Source organism: Bos javanicus, chromosome 22, assembly GCF_032452875.1.
Source record: "Bos javanicus breed banteng chromosome 22, ARS-OSU_banteng_1.0, whole genome shotgun sequence".
Taxonomy (NCBI): Eukaryota; Metazoa; Chordata; class Mammalia; order Artiodactyla; family Bovidae; genus Bos; species Bos javanicus.
Window position 1 is genome coordinate 14141750 of NC_083889.1, and position 26617 is coordinate 14168366.

Below are 26617 nucleotides of genomic sequence, written 5' to 3' on the forward strand. Positions count from 1 at the left end.
ATTTTACAAGCATGTACTGTTTTTGTTGTCAGCAAAAATAAACCAAAAAATCCTTTGTAATAACTTGTCCTCACTGGCTCATCACAGTCCTCCTCCAATTTGGTACCTCTAATAAATCCAAAATGCAATTTCACTTGCTATAACTATTTAAAAAGCTCTCCTTTCCCCATAAATTTGTAAACTACTTTAGTGCATCAGATTTCCTGGCTCAGCCTGAAAACCCTTTGCAGTGCTGCGTAAGCACATAAATTCTGCTCTTACTCATCCAAGAAAACAAATGCAAAGAGCATGAAAAGCAAATGCTAGTAGATGCTTGCTGCTTTCTTCAAATCTAGTGACTTTTTAGTGGTATTCCCACATTCCTACATTGGCATTCTCAGTAGTTTAGCACATGAATAAACTCATGGGGTCCTACATTACCGAAGAATTCCAAGAAAATGTACCATTCGCTGGCCATATATTGAGAAAGAATGATCATCGCTTTTATTTTTTTTTTTTTTAAATCTTCCAATTTTATTTTATTATTAAACTTTACATAATTGTATTAGTTTTGCCAAATATCAAAATGAATCCGCCACAGGTATACATGTGTTCCCCATCCCGAACCCTCCTCCCTCCTCCCTCCCCATACCATCCCTCTGGGCCGTCCCAGTGCACCAGCCCCAAGCATCCAGCATCATGCATCGAACCTGGACTGGCAACTCGTTTCCTACATGATATTTTACATGTTTCATTGCCATTCTCCCAAATCTTCCCACCCTCTCCCTCTCCCACAGAGTCCATAAGACTGTTCTATACATCAGTGTCTCTTTTGTTGTCTCGTACACTGGGTTATTGTTAACATCTTTCTAAATTCCATATATATGCGTTAGAATACTGTATTTATGTTTTTCCTCGCTTTTAAACTTGACTCTTTAGGTAACTCTTTATACTTACCACAAGCTATTTTACTTGGATCCATCTATCAAAGAGCCCCAGACACATGGGACTTTGGAGCTATGAGAATGGGCAAGGCCTCGTGAACACAGTGGGCATTTGAACACAAGCCTGAACCCAAAGTTGACCAATGGCCAATGGCTGGGCATCCTCATATAAAGCAGCATTAGGAAAGAAGTAAAAGTGAGTGATATCACTAGTCAAGGCCAAAATTCAGGGGAGCTCCAACCACACTGCCTTTTGTGAATGTATTATACTAAAGAATGGTGGCCCTTCCTACTGTTTCATCTCCCAATCCACCATCAAAGGAGAAAGGTCAACTGTGATTGCACTCTAGGAGGAAAGGGTCTAAACTGAACAACCATACCTTGCCTCCCTCACTTTTTCACTAATAAAATAAAACATTGCTGTTGTTCTTCAGTTGCTAAATCCTGTCTGACTCTTTGTGACCTCATGGACTGCAGCATCCCAGGCTTCCCTATCCTTCACTATCTCCCAGAGTTTGCTCAAACTCATGTCCACTGAGTCCGTGATGCTATTTAACCATCCCATAAAAGTACTGAAAAGCAAAAAGCAGGGAGGACAATGTGCTGGAGACAAACGTGGCTGTGTTCAGAGTGACTTTCTCCTGAAGGGAAATTCACAATGCAATGGAGAAAATAGATAGAAAATCACCTACTGCAGCACAATCCAACAGAAATAGAGTGCAAGCAATATATTTTTAATATTCTAAAAGTTGCAGTAAAAAAAAAGGGAAAGAAACAAAATTAATTTTAACAATAGTCCATTTAGCGCTATATGCTCCAAATGCTGCCATTTAAACATGTAATCAATACAAGGAAATCACTCAACTACTTTACATTCATTTTTCCCTTGGAAATTTGATATGTATTTGACACTTGGACTGCATCTCAATTCAGACCAGCCGTGTTTCGCATGCTTGCTGCGCTCTATGTGGCTGCTGGCTACCACGCTGGAAAGCGCAGGTCTACACGAGAAATGTAATCAACAGCACAGGCAATGAGATGAGTGCAGGGGGAGAGGCGCACATAAGTACCTAAGATTCACGGACCTTCAGCCAAGAGTTCTGCCTCTTCCTCCAGTATTATACTAACGCTTCTGCTTTTCAAAATTTAATCCAGTGTTTCTTTCCTCTCGATTCCCTCTCGTGACACTTTACTGGACCACATCTTTCTTCACTTGTCTGTAACTTATTCTCTTTGAGGTTTCACTTGCTTGCTGTGCCCTAATTTTACCCTTACTTCACAAGCCTCATTCCACTATCAACTAAGAATTTTTAAAAAAACCAAAACACAATAACTTATACTCTACGGAAGTAAGTGCTTATCACCTTCTCCTTCTATGCTTTATAACTAGGCCACCTCCTTGTAGAGAAGAAAGAAGGAAGAATTAGTATGTTTCCTCAGTGTGAAGCCCAGGAATTGGAGCAGAACTAGAAACAAGAATGTGTTTGTGCTTGGTCGCTCAGCTGTGTCCAACTCTTTGGGACCCCATGGACTGTGGCCCGCCAGACTCCTCTGTCCTTGGGGATTCTCCAGGCAAGAATACTGGAGTGGGTGGCCATGCCCTCCTTCCAGGGGATCTTCCCAACCCAGGGATCGAACCCAGGTCTCCTCCATTGCAGGCAGATTCTTTACAGTCTGAGACACCAGGGAAGCCCGAGAAACAAGAAGGATGATGATAAAACTCAAGATCCCGGTGGCCTGGGAGAAGCCCTACGTGACACTCTCACTATGTGCCCTGAGATTGGCCAAAGGTATCCTAAGCCTTATTTCAGCATTTTTTTCAATGAATATAGCTTGTAGCTTTTAACTTAATAAAGTCCATATTCTTTCAAAGCCCAAGTGGGCTGATTACGCAGAAACCAATCATGCTTTACCCAAGTTATTGATAGGTTTATTTTACTAAGTTTCAACCCATTTATTCAGCTAACTAGGTAACATGGTACTGATCAGATCAAAGCCACTGGTTCAGTTGCTATGTGAACAAATTCACTTCATTCAAGCCAGTATCAATACATTGCACCTCTGCCTGAAAGAGTTATCCTGCAAATATACATTTATGACACAAGCTACTAAGAACAGATCTGTGCAAACCCACCTCCTTCCCAATCCCCACCAAATAAAACACTTCAAAGTACACACTTTAATGGCAGTATGTTAGCGGTGTATAAACTCATCTTCATATACAACATGAATTGGTTATCAGTCCATCCTACAATCCACACAATCCCCAACTGGCATCCATGTAGGTTGAAGAATCAGATTCACCCCCTGCATCCAGTAAGTACTCTTTGTGTAACTTTTAAAGTACTTTCCTAGGTCAAGCATTTTGAAATTGGAATCAAACCATGTTTCCTGTTTTAGAAATTCATGCTCAACTGCATAGCAGAAGCTTATCAATGGCATATTGAACACAAACAGAGTCTTAGCTTATAAGGAACTTGTCATTTTAACCCTAAGAACCAACTCACATTAGATGGGCTGCAACTAGAACAGATCAAAGTAACTTTAAAAGTCTGATGAATACTCGGGATTAGAAACATTTCTTAAGTGTGATGTGGCTACCAGTGTGTACTACTTTAGTATCTCAGTGATTAAATCCTTTATGCTCCAAAGGTCCACAGGGCTTTCCAGGTGGTTCTGGTGGTAAAGAACCCGCCTGCCAATGCAGGAGACTTAAGAGATGTGGTCCGATCCCTGGGTTGGGAAGACCCCCTGCAGAAGGGAACGGCAACCTATGCCAGTATTCTTGCCTGGGGAATGATATGGATAGAGGAGCCTGGTGGGCTACGGTCCATAGTGTCGCAAAGAGTTGGACATGACTGAAGAGACTTAGCACACACGCATGCAGGGTTTGATAGCACCCTGTGTTTTCAGGCATCCACTGGGGGTTAAACAGGACTAAAGCAATGCAGCACCAAAAGTCCATAAAGAGATTCTTTCCTAAAGGTACCATTGACTTGGAAGATTTATTCAAGCTTGCTTCAACTGCTATCATTGAGAACTGCTAAAACAATATAATTGTCAAACTAGTGTATTGCTAATCCCATTTTTATTGTTAACATTTGCCAATGAAATTGCTCTTTAATTGTTTGCTCTGGAATAGACATAAAATATCATGACAGTGATATTTTGGCACATATTGGAAAATCTGCTATGAATATAGATTTTTTCCAATAAAATACAGGTTGCTTATATTACTTGGCATTAAAATGATTTACGGAAGTAGGCCAAAAGAAAAAACCACTGAAATAAAATGAGGAGAGACCAGAGTTATAACAAAATCCAAAGGCTGATCCATCCAAATTCATACTTAAGACTCATTTAAACACAACGTTTACTCTCTGGAACACTTTCCAATGAGGAAAGAAAAACGAGGAAAGAAGGAGAAAGGGAAAAGGCTTTCCATCCTGCTCATCCAGCAACTTGACACTCAAAATCCAAGCCATCAGGCTCTCCTGTGACTGACTTTCCCCAGGAGTCCCCATTTATTAAGCAGATCCAGACTGCCTAAGTGGCTCAGACCCTGCAGCCTGTGTATGGGAGTCTGGCTTAATTCAGGGCAGGCTGCCTGAGCCTCTGCTCTGTCCAGCACTGGCCTTGTGCTGTCAGGGGAAATGCAGCATCTCACGCAGGTGGGCCCTGCCAGGCAAGCAGCACCCAGCTGCTGTGGCAGCTCCTTTTTGTAAGCCATCAGCTACTTGGCTCTGCCTGCCACTTGGCCTGCCAAGACTGGGGACACGCGCAGGTGGAACCCAGGATTAAAAATATCCTGCCTGCTCTCTGGCCTGAATGTGATGCTACAACTTCTGGGCCCTTAGATCAGACCTCTGAGACCAGTTCTGTCTTTTAAGCTTCCTTCCCAGAGTCCCTCTGGCTGATCTCAAAAGCCTCCCTGATGGAAACTGCAGGCAGCTCCCAAAATTCAGCTTTCGACCTGTTTCAAGTTTACAATATAAGTTCATGACCCTCAGCCTGATTCTCCTCCCAACAGAACCCCCTGGCCAAGCAGTCCACGTCCTCACTGCATGCTGCCCGGCTGCAAAGGGGCTCAAAAAGATTTTGTTTAAGTAGAGGATCCTGACTTTTTAATTTTTAAGTGGAAGTATAGTTTATGTACAATAATATATGTTACAGGTGCAGAATATATTGACTCACATCTTTTAAAGATTACACTACATTAATGGTTATTATAAAATGCTGGCTATATTCCCCATGTACAATATAGCCTTGTAGCTTACTTTATACATAATTATACTCTTAGTCCTCTAACTCCTGTATTGCCCCTTCCTCCCTTCCCTCTCTGCACTGGTAACCACTACTTTGTTTAGAGGATCTTGATTTTGAAGAGTATAAATTATTTGCAAAGCCAACAAATAAGGAAGAACCACAGTATAAAGACCCGCAGGATCTGGTCCCAAAGTACTCACTCCCTACCATCTCTCCACGGCACTGGTGTAGGCACATTTCAGTACTCACCACACCCTAGCTGCAAGGCCCTTCTCCTCACAACAACCCCCTGTTAAAAGGTTACTTCTGTGAGACTCCTTTCCCTACATGGAGCAGAGCCCATCACTCCCTTCCCTGGAAATCACAGTACTGTCTTTCTCTCTCGGTAAAGCTCCTACCAAACAGTACAACACATGCAGAATTCTGCTGCCTTCATCTTCACCTTCCTCTAGGCCTGCAGGAAAGACACAGACACTGACCACAATCCCTGCCCACCAGATGCAACAGTTTTGCTTTCTTAAAGGAAAACATCTCAGACAGGATGTCTTACATCATGGGTAAAAGGGCACATCATATGGGAAACTCAAGAAGGAAGCTATAAACTCCATTATCAGGCTTTAGGTACTTCAAACCAAAGATGGAAAACAGTTACGGGCTGAGAGTAAAGAAAAAAATCATCAAGAGATCACGGTGGACCACCAGCCAAACAGGTCAAATGCTGCTTTATTTTTTAATGAGTGGCCAGAAGACACAAACAGTAGCCAAGCGGTCTCAGTACAATCTTTTCATTATGTTTTGTTCTGATCAAACCACCACGAGAAGCTGTTATATATACACCAGACACCACCTAGGCCCTTGAACTTAGAAACCAAACCAACTAAAGTATACACTGTGTTTCCTTGAATCTAAGAATCTGTCAGTTCTAAGATGCACCATTATTTTATCAAGCACTACAGAAGAAAATTGCTGCCAATTAAATAAACTATGGCATCATTTCTTACTACTAAAGGATTTTCATTTTATTTTTATTGAAAGAGTTCTTTTAAACTTAGACATATTTTTAATAACATATTATTCTTGGGCACTAATAAAAAGAAAAGGAAAAACTGAAATGTATCGGATAAGGCAAGGACAACCAGGTCACCTGGCTGAAGGCAACTGTTAAATGTCACTGGTTTGGGAAGTACAGTCCAGTTTCAGAAATGTTAAAATTAAAAAAAAAAAAAAAAGTGCAGCACAGAATCAATAAAACACTCTATTATGTCTAGCTCAGTGACAAAAATTTAGAAAGGACAAGGCAGTAGTTCATAGGATAACTGCTAAAAAAGACACTGCATCGATTAAAAATGTATTTATACAGAGAAAAAAGTTCAGATTATTCAACTCAAGAAAGACAAAAACAGAACAAGGATTCGAGAATATTCTTCAAGGACATCAAAAGTCCTGTCCCCAAAAAAGTGATTTCCAACTGTTTTTTCTTTACATTTTTTTAAATACACTTTTAAATACATTTAAAATACATTAAAAAAAAATAAGAGCCTACAAGAAATGCGAGTATGGAGCTGTTCCATCTGGAGAAACAGTCTCACCTAAAAATGCCTCTGAAGTCACACAACATGTGACCAGCTGGAATGCTGACCTGGAGAGTGTGTGTAAACTCCACCCACTCCCTGGGACAGCTACAACCCAATGACAAGGGTTTAAATGGTGGCACTGATCAATTAAACATTTGCACAATATGAAGACTTGCTAGTTGCCTGTGATACAAAGATTCAGCATGTTATTGGGGGGAAGGGGGCAGGGGTTGGTAAGCCACAAGGGAGAATTTTCCACATGTGGGATTTCAGACCTTGAGATGAGTGCCAAAGGCTGGGATGAGAACTTTCTATCAGTCATAAGGAGCTATAGTGATCTTAGCAGGTCAGAAGTCCCCTGGGCACAGCAAGGGGGTGAGTAACACCAAGAGTTTCAGGTCTGGTCAAGCCCCAGCTCTCTGTGTCTGCAATACCAAGTCTCTTTTCAAGCACAAGCCAGATGTGTCTGAGAGTGGACAGCTTTGGCTCCTGCCCCCTGCCCAACCATGTGGCTGAACCCAGCATTACAGCACCCATGGCCCTGCAAACACAAATCCAACTCCACAACAAATTAGAAAGTGATGTATGTCCTGCGGAAGGTGGGAGATGCATATACTGCCGGGCGAAGCTTAACAATCCCCACTAGACAGCTGTTTCTCTGTTTTCTCTATTTCTTCTCCTGAATGCCCAAAGGTTGCTCTGCTGGAAGCGAAACAAGTGGGCACTAGAGCAACGCCTGCGGACTGGGGGCAGATTCTCATGGTTCTTCTGGCTATGTTCTTGGGCTCTGTTGAGACCAGGAGAGAGAGGAAAGCCACCGAGCAAGTATGTTTCCCTTGCAGACAAAACCGGGGAACGTAGGGGAGCCACCACACTGATCCCTTCCCTGCTGGCTATAACGAGGACAGAGGCCCTTTGCTATCATGCGGGGATGAAGTGGAGTGGAGGACGCCCTGGGCATGGACCACCTTCACTGCCCCTTCTTTCCCAGCAACCCTTGGCCCCTCCAAGTGCCTGACCCAGCTGGCGAACTGCCTTGTATAACTGTAGCTCCCACGGTCCAGATCTGCCCCTCTGGGTGCAGCTCTCAGGCCCCGTCATGAAGCAGGGCCAGAGGATTGGGAGCGTGGCTCTGCTGGGCTTAGGACCCAAGTGGAGTACCAAAAAACACAGCCTTCATCTGCATGCTGCTTTGCATCTAATTTGCATACCCACAAGAGACTGACCTAGACTTGCCTGTGAGTGTCCAGGAAGTGTCCAGGAATCTCCGGCAGAGGTGTGGGTCAGTGGTGGCTTGATACAGGGTCAGGGGCACAGAGTGCGGCAGTGCAGGCACAGGACCTTTTGAAGGAGGTTGCCATTATCTTCTCCTGACACTTTAAAATCCCCTTTGACCACTGGAAGTGGTTCAATCCTCTCAGGATGGCAGCTCTGGGTCATCTTGGTGTCACCTGAGCATGCTTTGGGAATACTACCCTTGCCCATGTCTATTCCCCACCTAACTCAAATAGTTCAGCAAAGCCCATAGCTCTCCTCCAAGGGCGATCTGTGGCCAAGAAAAATGTTTTCACCATACAGCCCTATCAGAGCAAAAGTAACATGCAGATTAATATTTTAAGATGATTAAAGAGAGCTAATTTTCCATGTGTAGGGTTATCTGACAATACAAGCTATTGCTCTATGGATGACTGAGTCAGGTTCCGCTGATCTAACTAGGGATGGGTCCCCTCCTTTGTTGCTTGCACTGACAGTTAGCCACGGAGGGAAAGTTTTTGGTAAAGGGGGACAACCCACCCAGATACAAGAGAACATTTCTTTGTCTAAGGGCACTCCCTTGCTGTAAGTACCAACTCGGTTTTCAGTGTAATTCTCAGATTTAAGCTTAGTATAAACAGAGATTTAGCAGAAGGAGAAAAGCCAGCCCTATATCCCGTTTTATTCTCTACACAGAATAACCAGAGAGGAAAGGTTTTCTTTAACTGGCGGTTTTCAACTAAGCTGCGTTCTATGAATGGGGGGGGCGGGGAATGGTGTACAGAAGCTAAGCTACTCTACATTCTGAAGAGGACAACTTCATGCCCATAGGCATCAAACTGTTGACCTGACTCAGTGATGACAAAGTCAGAGAGCTTCAAGCTGAACATGAGAACATGCAGACTGAAGCACAGTGATTATCATTCTGCCCTTTCATCCACAAACCAACCTCAGATACAGTATTCTTTGTATATTTTGTTGTTGTTCAGTCTCTAACTCATGTCCGACTCTTTGCAACCCCAAGGACTGCAGCACGCCAGGTTCCCCTGTTCTTCACCATTGCCTGGAGCTTGCTCAAACTCGTGTTCATTGAGTCAGTGATGCTATCCAACCATCTCATCCTCTGTCATCCCCTTCTCCTCCTGCCTTCATCCTTCCCAGCATACTTCTACATATATCTTTCTATAGTAGATAATGTAATTTTTAACTTAATAGAAATAAAATGTAAAGGATTTCCAGAAAGATGGCAGATCATTAAACAATATCCCTGTACAATCCTCAGAGCTAGACAAGAGCTCAGACAAGGAAACTGAGGCCCAATAAGGTTAAGTGACACCATGGAAATACAATCCTGCTGTGCAGGCCACCCAACCAAACAACGTGCCCAAAACTTTAAAAATGTTTAAATTTGTCACTTGAATTTCAGACAAACATTTCTTCTCTTACCAGAATTACTTCAAAAATGCGTGGGATCAGTTTGCTGTCTTCTACAAGTCTGTTAAAAAAAATGCAAAGATAATTTATTAATAATGATTTTTAAAATTATTTAAACTGCTGCCCTGATATGGAGCACTGCAGCCCCATGCTTTACTGCTGAAATTCTGTGACTGAGGAATAGTATGGTTAAATACTCATTTTAATACACTGAATTACCTCTAAACGCAAGAAATGTGAGGCTTCTTTTCGAATGACTATTAGCTTTGCCTCACTGATCTGCAGCAGGCAAAACCTCAAACAGATATATATAAAAATGTAAAAAAATGTATTAAAAATTCACAATTATTACAAAGACTATCAAAATAGGCAACGCCAGCTGAAATAATGTAACCTATCCCTCATGTAGTTAAATTATAAGTTTGCCACACTGTAATCTTTCCTATAAACCTCATTAGTTGTTTTCTCAACATTAATGATTTAATGTACAGTGATGTTTAATGATCTTTAACTTTAAAAACAGTAGACACCAATCACACAATAGCTTCTAGGCACTTTCATCAAACCTAGTTATAAGTTGTTATCTATTTGTAACAGAAGACTTTCTCCAAGCAATTTAAGGGAAAATAGCCTTTATTCAAAAGGGATAGTTTTTTAAGAACAATACTTCAATCTCTAAATATTCCTTTAGTCCAAGGGTCAGAGAACTTTCTCTGTAAAGGGCCAAATAGTAAATATTCTAGGCTTCGCAGGCCACACAGTCTCTATAGCAACAATTACCTCTGTCACAATAGTATAAAGGTAGGTATAAATAATCTATAAATTAATAAGCATGGCTGTGTTCCAATAAAATTTTATTTACAAAAATGGGCAGTTTCCCATATTAGGCCCATAAACTATAATTTGTTGATCCTCCTTCAGTTTGAAAAGAAAATAAAATTCCTTAACTTGACTAGAATTTACTTTGTAGGATAAACCACAGCGCTTAAGCATATTCCTTTCGCTGTAGGTATGGGCTGTTTGTCTATTTCACAGAGGATGTCAGGTGGATAGAAAGGGAATTTATCATCTGGCCTCCCTGGAGCTTGTTTGTCTATAATACTACATTGATAAAAGAAAAGCCTATGAGGCTAGCAAAAAAAAAAAAAAAAAAATCACACTGTTTTACAAATATCTGTTAAGGAAAAGCGAGCTACAGAGTGAATCCCCAAAGACAGACACACTTAGAAAGCTCTAGCTCAGTATCTAGCAAAAATAAACGTGATTATTTTCTATAGTCTTGATAGATCAGAGGGGAAAAGTTTGACTGTGTGGATCACAATAAACTGTGGAAAATTCTGAAAGAGATGGGAATACCAGACCACCTGACCTGCCTCTTGAGAATTTGTATGCAGGTCAGGAAGCAAGAGTTAGAACTGGACATGGAACAACAGACTGGTTCCAAATAGGAAAAGGAGGACGTCAAGGCTGTATATTGTCACCCTGCTTATTTAACTTATATGCAGAGTACATCATGAGAAATGCTGGGCTGGAAGAAGCACAAGCTGGAATCAAGATTGCCGGGAGAAATATCAATAACCTCAGATATGCAGATGACACCACCCTTATGGCAGAAAGTGAAGAGGAACTCAAAAGCCTCTTGATGAAAGTGAAAGAGGAGAATGAAAAAGTTGGCTTAAAGCTCAACATTCAGAAAACAAAGATCATGGCATCCAGTCCCATCACTTCATGGGAAATAGATGGGGAAACAGTGGAAACAGTGTCAGACTTTATTTTTCTGGGCTCCAAAATCACTGCAGATGGTGATTGCAGGCATGAAATTAAAAGATGCTTACTCCTCGGAAGGAAAGTTATGACCAACCTAGATAGCATATTCAAAAGCAGAGACATTACTTTGCCAACAAATGTTCATCTAGTCAAGGCTATGGTTTTTCCAGTGGTCATGTATGGATGTGAGAGTTGGACTGTAAAGAAGGCTGAGCGCCGAAGAATTGATGCTTTTGAACTCTGGTGTTGGAGAAGACTCTTGAGAGTCCCTTGGACTGCAAGGAGATCCAACCAGTCCATTCTGAAGGAGATCAGCCCTGGGATTTCTTTGGAAGGAATGATGCTAAAGCTGAAACTCCAGTACTTTGGCCACCTCACTCGAAGAGTTGACTCATTGGAAAAGACTCTGATGCTGGGAGGGATTGGGGGCAAGAGGAGAAGGGGATGACAGAGGATGAGATGGCTGGATGGCATCACTGACTCGATGGACGTTGAGTCAGGGTGAACTCCGGGAGATGGTGATGGACAGGGAGGCCTGGCGTGCTGCGATTCATGGGGTCACAAAAATTCATGGGGACACGACTGAGCGACTGATCTGATCTGATCTGATCTGATTAAATTCATTGACATTCTCTCACTTTCCTCGGCAACTGCAGGCTCAGGAATGAAGATGGACCTCCTTATACCATGAGTGGGTAGGACAGGAAATGCACAAACTCAGGACCAAATGCAACTTTAGGTCAACACATCCTTATTCCTCTTCCTTGTTTCCTAGATATTAACCTCACCATTTCCTAAATTGGTCTTCTGAAATTTTCGTGATATATACTCTTATCAGGCCCAGGCCTAAAAGAGCCAGGCACATACATCTCTGAGTTTGGTTGCCCTAGCAACCAAAAGCCAAAAATGTCACAGGGACACAGGTACCACTGCTTCCTCAGTGGTACCAAGGAGGGACAGCTCCCTGCATCACAGCCCTACTCCAACATTCAGATCCAGAAGCAGACACTCACAATGCCAGACTTTTTATGATGGTATTTTAAAATACCTTCTATTACCAACATGTGTGCATGCTGCGTTGCTTCAGTTGTGTCTGACTCTTTGAGACCCTATGTAGCCCTCCAGGCTCCTCTGTCCATGGTATTCGCCAGGCAAGAATACTGGAGTGGGTTTCCATGCTCTCCTCCAGGGGATCTTCCAGACCCAGCGATCAAATTCCTGTCTCTTGTGTCTCCTGCATTAGCAGGCAGGTTCTTTGCCACTACTGTCCTATGACTACACAAATGACCTTAATTCAATCTTAAAAATTGAAACTAGTTCATCTCCAAGTCTCTGCATAACAAGCAGGCTGATCTCCACTACCTCTTAAGACTCTTTTAAAGTTCTAACAGTTCGATCCTTACATTCTTCTGAACACAATCAACCAGAACAATTTTGTTCTTTGATCTGACTAACACATCATTTAGAGCCACGTCTGGAAAATTAAAAGCGAACTCAAGGTTAAAAAAAAAAATCACTTTTCGTGAAAAAAAATTTTTCTTCTATGACATTTTCTGTGACCCATGAACTAACCTCACATGTAATCCCAAAAGAATGCTAAAACAGGTACGGGACAGGGATGGCTGCAAACACTTACAACTATCTAAAATGCGTCAGTTTTCCAGACTGTGGGAAGGGACCGATAAGTGGGCGATGAGTACTGACTAGCATTTTCTTACATTTGAAATAATAAAACAGATATCTAAAGGTATCACACATACTATTGTTTGTGGCATTTTTATTTCACTTATATGTGGGCTGGGTAGTGACCTAAAATACAGTTTGTTTTATTGTGAGTTGTATAAAATACATCTGAAATCCACAGATTCCAGGCTGCTTCAGAGACCTTAGTTTTTACTATGTTCTTAAATTTCGATTTTAAAAACTGGGTCTGCTTACTTAACGCATCTCCTTTCATATCACCACTGGTCCAATTAGTAGCTCAGTTCTCAAATGACCAAACCCTTTATGTGCTCTGAATAATGGACTGCTCCTCCTCTGACTTGGTATTCCGGGGAGAAGGCCCAGGGCTCGGGCCTCTGTAGACCAGGGAGGATGAGGCTTACCTCTGAACAACACGGATGTGGCTGATTCTCAGGGAATTATTCAGGCAAAAGTCTTAAATCATTATACTAGACTTTGGAAAATCATGATGCAAAAGGCGACCTTATTTGGGGGCTCTGTTGTGGGTTGCCCCCATGATTTAAAAAACCAGGATCATTTTACTACATGAGTCTGTTATTTCCTAAAATTGAAAAGAATGAAAATGCTATGGCTTATGGACAGCCTGAGGACAGGAAGGGCAAGATTTATCTGAATTTTCTAAACCAAAAACAAAGTAGAGATCTTTTTGAAATTATCCCATATCTTCAAAGGATTGTGAAGTTATTAACTGTAGTAAACTTTTCTTTCTTTATGTTAGCCATCTAAGCACACTGTGTTTAAGTAATTCCAGATGATTAAGTTGAATATACTGCCATTTCTAAATTCCATTCCTGGGACTACTTTACACTGTTTTTTTTTTTTTTGGGGGGGGGGGGTTAGGGGAGGGGTTATTTTCCCCCTAATGGTGTAATTAATGATAAGAGTGTGTATGATGAAAGAACTTTCCTTACAAAGTTTGTTTCAGGAGATTCACTGGGATTTTTGTATATCTGTGGTTCATGTTATTAACAAAACAGGTACTGTTTGCATTAGAAAATTTTAAATGAACTTGTGAAAATCTTCAGGCTATATTATTTGGAATTCTAACTCCCCCCTGTTCTTAAAGCAAATGTTGCCATTGGTGTTGGGAAAATGTTTTAATTTTTAATTAATGAATTATTTTATTAATTGATAAATTATGTATCAATGAAAATTTTAAAGTATTTACTGATGTTTGATAACTCATTTAAAATACCATATATTTAAATTCTGAAAAATACTTGGTTGAGGTCTAACTATGGAAGCCATAAGCACAAATTTACAAGAAAATTTTATCACAAACCAAACTAAATGATAACCAAAAGGATTCATACTTTAAATAATAGGTCAACACTTTTGATGTAAGAAAAAACAATGGCTTTTGAGGTAAAGTTATTGAGTGACCTATGGAGTCAAGGTGGCCTTGGTTTTCTCTATTTTCTGGCACAATTACTTTTCATATACTTTGAAAAGAGGGCTAAATATAAACTAGCAATATTTAGATACAAAAGACTAGGGGCAACTTAGGTAGGGAAAACTGGTACAGGGAGATCACTCTAGTTCTGTTCAGAGAGATACAGCAGTAGGTTGGGTTGAATTTCAAACTATTATTAGCTTTTTGTTAAAAAAAAAAAAAAAAAGCTTTTCTTTCTTTTTTTTTTTTTTTAAGAAAAAAAGCAGGCAGAGGATCTCCACCTGCTTTTTGCTCAGTTACACAGGTGAGAAAAGTGGCCTCCAAAAGTGATACAACATGTCTACAGAAGCATGGGGGTCTATCCATCGAGTTACACTGTCTTGAGTTCACTTCCTCACTTGAAGGCTTTAATCTGCTCCCAGGGTGGGGACAGCACACATAAAGAAGGGCCACGAGCCTAGAGCCACAGTCCTCACCAGTCAATCCCGCCCTTCAGGAACAATGTCCTCCCCAAAGGCTTCTCCGCCGTCTCTGCAGTTCTGGAATCCGTCTAGTCATAAGGCTCTTACTTAGTACTGGGGACTTTTCTTCTTCCTGGATACTATGTCAGGTTATGATTAACACTTTTGAACCCTTGTCATGAGCTAATCTTACAGCTCAAAATCAAGGCCTCAAGCTCAGTCAAGTCAAATGGCTTGACAAATATCTGACAAACAGATATCGTATAACAGCACTTAAATGTGGAATCTGCAAGAATGGTACAAATGCACTTATTTACAAAACAGAAATTGAGTTACAGACGTAGAAAACAATCTCATGGTTAACGGGGGGAATGGGAGGGATAAACTGGGAATTGGGATTGACACATACACACAACTACATATAAAGTAAATAATAAGGACCTACTGTATGGCACAGGGAACTATACTCAGTACTCTACTGACCTAGGTGGGAAAAGAATCTTAAAAGAATTGACTATATGTAAAACTGAGTCACTTTGCTGTACACCTGCAACACAACATCGTAAATCAACTATATCTCAATGAAAACATTGTAAACGGCTTGACAGATACATAACCAAACAAGAAAACAAAACTCAACTTCCATCAGAGATACATGCACAGGGTACAGGTGACTAGACATGGGGAGAACTTAGTGAGCAGCCCAGATGACTGAAAGCAGGTGATCATGAGCCTTGAAAGACAGGGGAGTGGCCAGTTACAGTGTGTGGAGACTGGTGTGCTTACCTGGAGATGGTGGTGAAGAGAATCAGAGAAGGCTAATCAGTAAAGAAACAACGTAACTGTCATGCTCGCAAGTGTGGTTTTCACCCTGAAAGGATGGGAAGCCTCCAACGGATTTTAAGCTGAAGGACACAGTTGGATTTGTTACTAAAACTCCAATCTGACAGTAACAGGAAAAAGGAACTGGTGAAGGAGTGCAAGCTAGAACATCGCTCCTCAAAGAATGGTCTGCAGGCCAGAGCCAGCCTGCCAACAGCCACAGATCTATGACAATATAGTGACGGAAACTGGAAAGATTACATTTTTATGTTAGACCTGATGATAAATTTAAACTTTATGGCAGTTTCAAAACATGGCCCCACCAGCACATGATGACAAACAACATCTGCATCACAGGACCTGTCCATGAGACGCTTACAGTGGGGCATCCTGGCAGAAACCACCTTCCCCAGGGAGCACATTCACATCACCAGGAGTCAGACATACCGACGTCATATACACCCTGGTATCATGCATCAAGGAAGGCACAGCCTCACTTGTGGGGTATGCTTGTGAAAAATGCACAACACTAATCTAACCATGAAAAATTCAAGCAAATGTGAGAGGCATCTTACAAAATAACCACTCATATATGTCGAAAGTGTTAGTCATGAAAGACAACAGAAGGTCTGCTCTATACATCTGTGTGAAGGAGACAATGGGATGATTTGAGAGAATAGCATTGAAAGAAATGGACTCAGTTCAGTTCAGTTACTCAGTCATGTCTGACTCTTTGCAACCCCATGAATCGCAGCACGCCAGGCCTCCCTGTCCATCACCAGCTCCTGGAGTTCACTCAAACTCACGTCCATCGAGTCTGTGATGCCATCCAGCCATCTCATCCTCTGTCGTCCCCTTCTCCTCCTACCCTCAACCCCTCCCAGCATCAGAGTCTTTTCCAATGAGTCAACTCTTCCCATGAGGTGGCCAAGTACTGGAGTTTCAGCTTTAGCATCATTCCTTCCAAAGAACACCCAGGACTAATCTGCTTTAGGATGGACTGGTTGGATCTCCTTACAGTCCAAGGGACTCTCAAGAGTCTTCTCCAACACCACAGTTCAAAAGCATCAATTCTTCGTTGCTCAGCTTTCTTCACAGTCCAACTCTCACATCCATACATGACCAGTGGAAAAACCATAGCCTTGACTAGATGGACCTTTGTTGACAAAGTACTGTCTCTGCTTTTGAATATGCTATCTAGGTTGGTCATAACTTTCCTTCCAAGGAGTAAGCGTCTTTTAATTTCATGGCTGCAGTCACCATCTGCAGTGATTTTGGAGCCCCCAAAAATAAAGTCTGACAGTGTTTCCACTGTTTCCCCATCTATTTCCCATGAAGTGATGAGACCAGATGCCATGATCTTCGTTTTCTGAATGTTGAGCTTTAAGCCATTTTTTTTCACTCTCCTCTTTCACTTTCATCAAGAGGCTTTTTAGTTCTTCTTCACAGTAAAACAGATAACCAGTGCACGTCTGATGTATAACGGAGGGCAGTGCTCTGGGACAACCAGAAGTGACAGGGTGGGGAGGGAAATGGGAGGGGGGTTCAGGAGGGAGAGGACAAAAGCATACCTATGGCCGATTCATACTGATGTATGGTAAAAACCATTAGAATGTTGTGATTATCCTACAATTAAAACAAACAAAAAAAAAATCTTTTTTAAAAAGACAACAGAAGGGTGAGAACTGCCCCAGATTGCAGCAGACTAAGAAGAAGTCAAAACTAAATGCAGTGTGGGGTCCTAGATTGGACCTGGGACCAGAGAAAGGACAGTACTGGGAAAACTGGCAAAACTGGAGTAAAATCTGCAGTTTAGCTGACAGTGAAAGATGTTTCTCCTTGGAAGAAAAGCTGTGACAAACCTAGACAGTGTATTAAAAAGCAGAGACATCACTTTGCCAACAAAGGTCCGTATAGTCAAAGTATAGTAAAAAAAAAAAAAAAAAACTACTGGTTTTTCCAGTAGCTTTTCCAATAGTCATGTATGGATGTGAGGGTTGGACAACAAGGAAGGTTGAGTACTGAAGAACTGATGTTTTTGAGCTGCGGTGTTGGAGAACACTCTTGAGAGTCCCTTGGACTACAAGGAGATCAAACCAGTCAATCCTAAAGGAAATCAACCCTGAATATTCACTGGAAGGACTGAAGCTGAAGCTCCAAAACTTGGCCCCTGATGCGAAGAGCCAACTCATTTAAAAGACCCTGCTGCTGGGAAAGACTGAAGGCAGAAGGAGAAGGGGACGACAGAGGACACGATGGTTGGATTAAATTAAAACAATTTAATCACCGACTCAATGGACATTAAGTATGAGCAAGCTCCAGAGATGGTGAAGGACAGAGAAGCCTGGCATGCTGCAGTCCATGGGGTTGCAAAGAGTCGGACACGTCTGAGCAACTGAACAACAGTTTATCAATGCTCATTTCCTGGTCTTGAAAGTTGTACTATGGCTCCATAAGATGTTACCACTAGGGGAGGCCAGGTGAAGGATATATGGACATCTTCTGCAACATTTTTGTAACTTTTCCACAAGGCTAAATTTATCTCAAAATGTAAAGGCTTTTCTTTTTTAATCGCTCCTGAAGTCTTCCAGTCTCCTCTCTCTTAAAAGTGGGGTCTGTGTCCTCTCTTTTTGAATCTTGGCAGGTTTGAAAGTGCTTAGACCAACAGAGTAGCATAGAACTGACACTATTTGATTTCTGCTCATATTCTGGGTTGGTTTTTTTTTAATTTCACTTTCATGGCATTTTAGAAAAATGTTTATTCCAGCTATCTGCTGCTGCTGAACAAACCAACCCCAAATGCAGCATCAGAAAGCAATGACTACTTTGTCACGTCCATGGCTTCTGTGGGTGGTGAAATCTGGACAGGACACACTGGGGATGACCTATCTTTGTCCCCAGTGTTTGAGGCCTCAGCTGGGGAGACACAAAGGCTGGGGTTGAGTAGACCAGCTTAGAGACTGTAATTATCCGAAGGCTTCTCTATTCACATGTCTGGTATCTGGGCTGGGATGACTCAAGGAAGGCTGTTAATTCTGTTGACTGGATCACCCAGTACTGCCCTGTCCACGTGGCGTGGCCTCTCACAGCGTGGCAGCTGAGTGCCAAGCAGGAGCCTTCCGAGAGAACCAGGCTGAAACTGCATGACCTTTTGTAGCTGAACCTTGGAACATAGAGCATCACTTGAAAACAGTAAGAGGTTAAAAGTCCAGCCCAGATTCAGGTGGAGGGAACTAGAGCCATCTGGAGGAGGAGAGGCACTGTCATGTAACAGAAGAGCACCGGGCAGGAGATGCTTGTGCAGCCATCTTTATAAAACACAGTCTGCCATGGGCGTGGTGTGGGGCTGCAGCATGCTGAAATTTCAAAACCTGTTTCTTCACCAGATAATTTGAGTAACACCAATGCAGAACCAGACAGACCAGTTAATACGCTACTGCAGTGATGCAACGGAGACATGACTGAGGCCTCGGATTAGCTGTCAGTTGGTGCATAACATATTACCATAAAATTCATGGCTTAAAACACACCTCCTGACTAGCTCAAAGGTCTGTAGGTCAGAAGTCTAGTTCAGCATGGCTGGGTTATCTACTCAGGGTATCAAAGGTCTAGAATCAAGATGCCAACTGGGTTAAGTTCTCAATTGGAGGGTAGAAGGGGTCCAATTTCAATCTTACTACTGACAGAATTCAGTTCCTTGCAGTTGTAGGACCCAAGTCCCTATTTCCTTGTTGGCCATCAGCCAGGGATCCCTCTCAGGTTCCTGAGGCCATTCTCATTTCTTGTCATGTGGCCCCTTCCATCTCCAAAACCAGCAATGGGGAATCTCTTCCATGTAAAATCCTTCTCAAGCTTCAGATTTCTCTAACTGATATGTCTCTGACCTCTAGGTCAGATTTAAATGGCTCATATGATTAGTCAGGTCCACCAGAAATGATCTCCGTATTTTAAGGTCAACTAGTTTGGGACCTTAATGACATCTGCAATATCCCCTCACAGCAGCAATAAATTAGTCTTTTAACTGAATAACTGGGAGAAGATGGGCTTAGAGCCTTGAAGCTTATCTTAGAATTCTGCCCATTACAGACCTGACCTTGCCTCCACCTCAGTTCCATCTTAACCCACCTCCTTTTTTAAAAAAAATATAATTCAGATTTGGTTCTTTGAACAAGCTGCTTCTGACCAACTTGTGTACAAACCTCAAAATAGATGCTGGACATTGGTTAGCTTTCCAACAACACTGGGTACGAGTTTTAGATTTCATATTTGTTCACAACTGAGCACGAGACTACAAACAAAGCTTTTTTTGTTTCTTATGGCTTACATAATTTACCAGCTAAGTGGGCCAACAACAGTCATTTTAAATAAAAAGTCTCTAACATTAGCTGAATTTCAAATTATCAGTTCAGTGAATCACCTTCAAAAGGAAATGGTTTCATAATATTTAGTTGTGGCATAATATTATGTCTATCTTGAAAGCAAGAAAATTTATGATGTTTCTCCTTGAAATGTTTGCCCTTGCTTGCAATGCTTGCTAATTGCCTTCCAGAGAACTGCAGAAGCCTTCCCAATAAAAGGACACATATAAAGACTTATTTCCCCAGCAACCCAAAAAGGCAGGGTTAAGATTTTAGCAGCTTTACAACAGAGAATTTCAGACCTGGTCATTTTACAAAGATCTACACAATCATCCACGGAACAGGCATCACACTTCTTCCCAGAAGAAATCTGCACCCCAGCAGTCCCAAAACATATACAATATAAAAACAATTTAATCCAAGTTATAAAGCCGACTGCTTCATTTGCTGAGAAAGTGTGAGAATTAAAGGAGCACACGAGCCATACCAGAATGTGCCTCTGAAGTACCAAAATCTCCCATTGCCTAAAATAGCATGAGAAAGACACAAAGTTCAGTCAAGAGACACTTTGGTTATGTAAAAAAGCAAATGTTTTCCAACAGAAAGGAGATTTTAGGTGGAAAAAGAAGAACACTACATTAGCAAGTTTGCAAAATGCTTTTCTATTATCTCAATAGATGCCCAATACAGCCCTGTGAAAATCCACACCTGTTGAATGAATCTAGGCACAGAACACTTCTATAACAGATAGTACGAATGGTGAAAAGTAAAAGCAGCAGTCCAGAGGCTCTCCATGCAGTGTATGGAATGACTGACAAGACATCTCTAACTTCTCCTAATTCTAGCCATAGTCCCGTTTCGTCTGTGGCCTTACAGGAACCGTCCCTACACAGGCGATGATGCTCTTGTTAACCAGCCAAGGGCTTCGGCCCCGCCTCCCCACACAGCCCCGCGCTTCCTGTGCTGGGTCCTGAGCCCTCACCCTCTTTCTTTCTGAACTCCGTGGCTCTGCAGCTGGCCTTCTTGATCTAATAATTCACTGCATCCTTGGCACTCTCCTCAAGACACAGTTCTGTATTGGTCCCACAGCTCCACATATATTGAAGCTACGGCTAAGAGGCATGTTCATCCTTGCACCAAACTGGCAAATACAATGAACAGAAAAAGAAACGCAGTCAGTAAGAGGTCAGGCTGGGACACAAGTTCCTAACAGAATCACTAGACTGTATGTTATGTGGACAGCATTTCTTTCCTCTTACGGACATGAGCTCAACACTAAAAGTAGCACTTGCAGGGACTTCCCTGGTGGCCCAGTAGCTAAGACTCTGTGCTCCCAACGCAGGGGACCTGGGTTTGATCCCTGGTCAGGAAATTAGACCGCTCATGCCACATGCAAGATTCCGTGTGTGGAAACTAAGACCTGGTGCAGTCAAATAAATGAATTTTTTTTAAAAAACACCAATTGTAGATGAGATATTTTAAATTTTATTTTCAATTTCATAAACCTGCTTATTTTCTATGGCTCCTTTTTGTCCTGTTACTCAGTAACAAGAGATCTTTTTCGAATCTACTTGAAGTCAGGCTAAGATTTCTCCCTTTTCTTGCTCTCACTCAACAAACATTACTGAGTGCCTATCATTACTGAATACAACACACTAAGAGCTACGTCAAGTGTTAGAAGTGCTATGAGAGATGGCTATAAAGGGTACAGAAGGGATCAGAGAAATTGTCTCGTCTATCTGAGGTGCAGAGTAATTGTGGACGGCTCGATAACTATGATTTCCAGTGCTGCCCATGTGCTAGCTCAGTGGATTCTAACAAAGAGAAACCATAGGGATGATGGTGTTGACTAAATCCTTTTTTTTAAAAAACTGAGAAACTAAGACACAAAGAAATGGTCGAGTGACAAGAAGTGGGGCTGAGACACAAACCTCGGCAGCTTAGATCAGTATCCGCACTGCACAGAGTAAGGACTGCTTCAGCTGAACTCTGAAAGAGGAGTAGGTTATTGATCAACAGTGAATGAAGGATGGAGCAGAAGGGGAGACAGGACAGACAAGAATGAGCTGTGCCCTGGGCAAAGGGAATAGCATGAGAGAAAGCAAAAACAGGATGGCTCCTTAAGGACACAGAAAAGGCAAGTTTACCGCATAAGTGGAAGAAGTAAAGAGAAGGCAGCGCAAGATCAGGCTGGAGGACTAAACCAGGCTGACTGCAGATCTTGTTATCTGTGCTGGTGAGCTTAACTTATTTGGTAAACTTCAGCCTGCAGACCAAACCCTGCCACCTGCCAGTATCTGTGTGGCCCACGAGCTACGAATACTTGTCAGGTTTTGAAATGGTTGGAAAAAAATCAGAAGAAGATTTTATGACATATGACAACTGCATGAAATTCAAATTTCAACTCCCATAACGTTTTAGTGGAACACAGCCGTGCTCATCCCTTTATACCCTGTCTGCAGCAGCCTTTACACTACAGTGACAGAGCTGAGTGGCTGCAGCAGAGACCACATGGCGGGTGATGCCTAAAATGCTTACTATCTGGCCTTTCGCAGAAGTTTGATGAGTCAGCTCATGTCCCTGTTCTGGGTGACTGGGTGCCACTAAGAGAAGGACTAGGCAACAGGATGCCATCACCAGCTTTACATCTTTACAATGATCATTCAGGCTACAGCGAGAGGATGGGCGGAGCACAAAAAGAACTGGGAACAGGAACAGCAGTTAGCTGCCAGTGATGACTCGCAAGAGGTGATAAGAACCAAAGCAGGAGTAAACAGGAAAAGGTTAACAAGGCTGTATCAACATGACCTGAAAATCTGTCAAATACAGGGGATTCCCTGGTGGTCCAAGGGCTAAGACTCCATGCTCCCAATGCAGGGGGTTCAGGTTTGATCCCTAATCGGGAAACGAGACTCCCCATGTCACAACAAAGACTCAGAAATAAATATTTTTTTAAAAAAAGAAAAGAAAATCTATCTGATGCAGGAGAGAGAGAGAAGAAGAAAGAAGTTCAGAATGACTCCAGTACTTCATTTGTCCTGGGGGCCACCGCCATGACCGCCACAAGAACAACAAACATCACAGCAAGGAATCGCATCTGCAGAAGCTCCTATACAACAACTCACTGAGCTTAGGGCTTCACATCTTACTTAATCCTCACTTTGAGATGGGCATGAGTAACCGTACAGAGGAGGACATTAGAATTGAACCTTATGCAAGGTACACAGCTAATTAATTTCAGAGTTCATGATTTTCAGCTGCTCTAAGATATAATATTAAGACAATGTTTCAGGGAAAGGCTAGTCTGGACAAGAAGATGAGTTAAATTTGGAAAGAGTGAGGACAGACATCCAGGGAACACCAATATGTCAATAAGTAAAGAGCTGGCAAAAAAAAAGAAAATCTGGAAGTCTTGAAAGTTCACCAGATGTAGGAAGTAAGGACGTCAAAGGGAGTGAAATGGAAAAGAGTCAAAAAGAATAGCTTCATCTTCTTGGTGTTCAGATTTTCAGTTCAGTCTCAGTTCCTATAAGTTGTACTTTGATTACACTGAGTAATTTTAGGATCCCCAAGCTCATTTCAGGAGCTACTTTGAAGATCAATCCATGATACCGGTGCTAACAGATGAAAATAGAGAGAATTTAAAACCACTGAACCAAAGGCTATCCTGCTGACCACAAAAACTGTAAGACCACAAAAACTGTAAGATGGGTTATAGATTGTCACTCATATTATATAGAACCACCAGTCTGTGTCTATGTACTTAAGAACTGTATGCTTTTTCTTGATTATACAAAATGACCAAGAGCCTTAATAATTATAGCTATTCATATTAAATTATTTCCATAAAATATATAAATACAGAGGCATAAAATATATTCATTGAATGTTCTACTGGGGAGAATAGCAAACCATTACAAATAAAATATTCTAATGTCAGCACTATAAGAAAATCATTAATAAGTTATAATGTATTATTTCCTTGTTTTTGGATTCATATAAGACTTGGGACCAACTTCATCTTTAAAATGATAGTTACCATTTCTTGTGCATGTTCTTTGTGTTGCTTGGACAGCCATGGCTGGTTTGGTATCTAATAACCATAGCTGACTCCATTTTACAGAAGAAAACATTGACACTTAAGCTAGTGAAACAGTCTGCCCATAGTCATTCACAAAGCCAAGGATGGATCTGGGATTAGAAATGGAATCTGCCTATTCTTACAAACCATTAGGTGTATTACATCATAATACAGGGTAAGAGAAAAAGTCAAGTCATACTACATAGATTGGGGTTTTTTAAGTATTAAAAACATTTCCCATGTCATCACATGTTCAATTAAATATTAGTTCTCATATCTGCATACCTTTCTTTTTTGTTTGTTATTAGAGTCAACTTTTTCCTTTTTAATTGAAGTACAGTGGAAAAGAAATGCAAAAAAGCAAAATGGCTGTCTGGGGAGGCCTTACAAATAGCTGTGAAAAGAAGAGAAGCAAAAACAAAAGAGAAAAGGAAAGATATAAGCATCTGAATGCAGAGTTCCAAAGAATAGCAAGAAGAGATAAGAAAGCCTTCCTCAGCGATCAATGCAAAGAAACAGGAAAACAACAGAATGGGAAAGACTAGAGATCTCTTCAAGAAAATTAGAGATACCAAGGGAACATTTCATGCAAAGATGGGCTCGATACAGGACAGAAATGATATGGACCTAACAAAAGCAGAAGATATTAAGAAGAGGTGGCAAGAATACACAGAAGAACTGTACAAAAAAGAGCTTCACGACCAAGATAATCACAATGGAGTGATCACTTACCTAGAGCCAGACATCCTGGAATGTGAAGTCAGTTCAGTTCAGTTCAGTTCAGTCGTCAGTCGTGTCTGAATCTTTGCGACCCCATGAATTGCAGCACGCCAGGCCTCCCTGTCCATCACCAACTCCAGGAGTTCACTCAAACTCACGTCCATAGGGATGTGAAGTCAAGCGGGCCTTAGAAAGCATCACTACGAGCAAAGCTAGTGGAGGTGATGGAATTCCAGTTGAGCTATTTCAAATCCTGAAAGATGATGCTATAAAAGTGCTGCACTCAATATGCCAGCAAATTTGGAAAACTCAGCAGTGGCCACAGGACTGGAAAAGGTCAGTTTTCATTCCGATCCCAAAGAAAGGCAATGCCAAAGAATGTTCAAACTACTGCACAATTGCACTCATCTCACACGCTAGTAAAGTAATGCTCAAAATTCTCCAAGCCTGGCTTCAGCAACACGTGAACTGTGAACTTCCAGATGTTCAAGCTGGTTTTAGAAAAGGCAGAGGAACCAGAGATGAAATTGCCAACATCTGCTGGATCACTGAAAAAGAGAGTTCCAGAAAAACATCTATTTCTTCTTTATTGACTATGCCAAAGCCTTTGACTGTGTGGATCACAATAAACTTTGGAAAATTCTGAAAGAGATGGGAATACTAGACCACCTGACCTGCCTCTCAAGAAATCTGTATGCAGGTCAGGAAGCAACAGTTAGAACTGGACATGGAACAACAGACCGGTTCCAAATAGGAAAAGGCTGTATATGGTCAAGGCTGTATATTCTCACCCTGCTTATTTAACTTCTATGCAGAGTACATCATGAGAAACGCTGGGCTGGAAGAAGCACAAGCTGGAATCAAGATTGCCGGGAGAAATATCAATAACCTCAGATATGCAGATGACACCACCCTTATGGCAGAAAGTGAAGTGGAACTTAAAAGCCTCTTGATGAAAGTGAAAGTGGAGAGTGAAAAAGTTGGCTTAAAGCTCAACATTCAGAAAACGAAGATCATGGCATCCGGTCCCATCACTTCACGGGAAATAGATGGGGAAACAGTGGAAACAGTGTCAGACTTTATTTTGGGGGGCTCCAAAATCACGGCAGATGGTGACTGCAGCCATGAAATTAAAAGATGCTTACTCCTTGGAAGAAAAGTTATGACCAACCTAGATAGCATATTCAAAAGCAGAGACGTTACTTTGCCAACAAAGGTCAAGGCTATGAATAGTCATGTATGGATGTGAGAGTTGGACTGTGAAGAAAGCTGATCGTCAAAGAATTGATGCTTTTCAACTGTGGTGTTGGGGAAGACTCTTGAGAGTCCCTTGGACTGCAAGGAGATCCAACCAGTCCATCCTGAAGGAGATCAGCCCTGGGATTTCTTTGGAAGGAATGATGCTAAAGCTGAAACTCCAGTGCTTTGGCCACCTCATCCGAAGAGTTGACTCATTGGAAAAGACTCTGATGCTGGGAGGGGTTGGGGGTAGGAGGAGAAGGGGATGACAGAGGGTGAGATGGCTGGATCGCATCACGGACTCGATGGACGTGAGTTTGAGTGAACTCCGGGAGTCAGTGATGGACAGGGAGGCCTGGCGTGCTGCAATTCATGGGGTTGCAAAGAGTCGGACACGATTGAGCAACTGAGCTGAACTGACAGTTGATTTACAATGTTGTGTTAATTTCCAGTGTATAACAAAATGAATCAGTTATATATACATACATACATACATACATACATATATTCTTTTTAGACTCTTTTCCCTTACAGGTTATTACAAAATACTGAGGATAGTTCCCTATGCTACACAGTAGGTCC

At 41.7% G+C, this 26617-nt stretch overlaps 1 protein-coding gene across 11 annotated transcripts in view; it reads right to left on the reverse strand.

Moving 5' to 3' along the window:
- Window positions 1-26617, reverse strand: part of ULK4 (unc-51 like kinase 4) — a 508471-nt gene that overhangs the window by 273889 nt on the left and 207965 nt on the right. For all 11 annotated transcript variants that reach the window (XM_061396049.1, XM_061396042.1, XM_061396048.1 and 8 more), the window contains one exon: window positions 9464-9512. In XM_061396049.1, the coding sequence (XP_061252033.1) occupies window positions 9464-9512 (49 nt within the window). The remainder of the gene's footprint in view (window positions 1-9463; window positions 9513-26617) is intronic.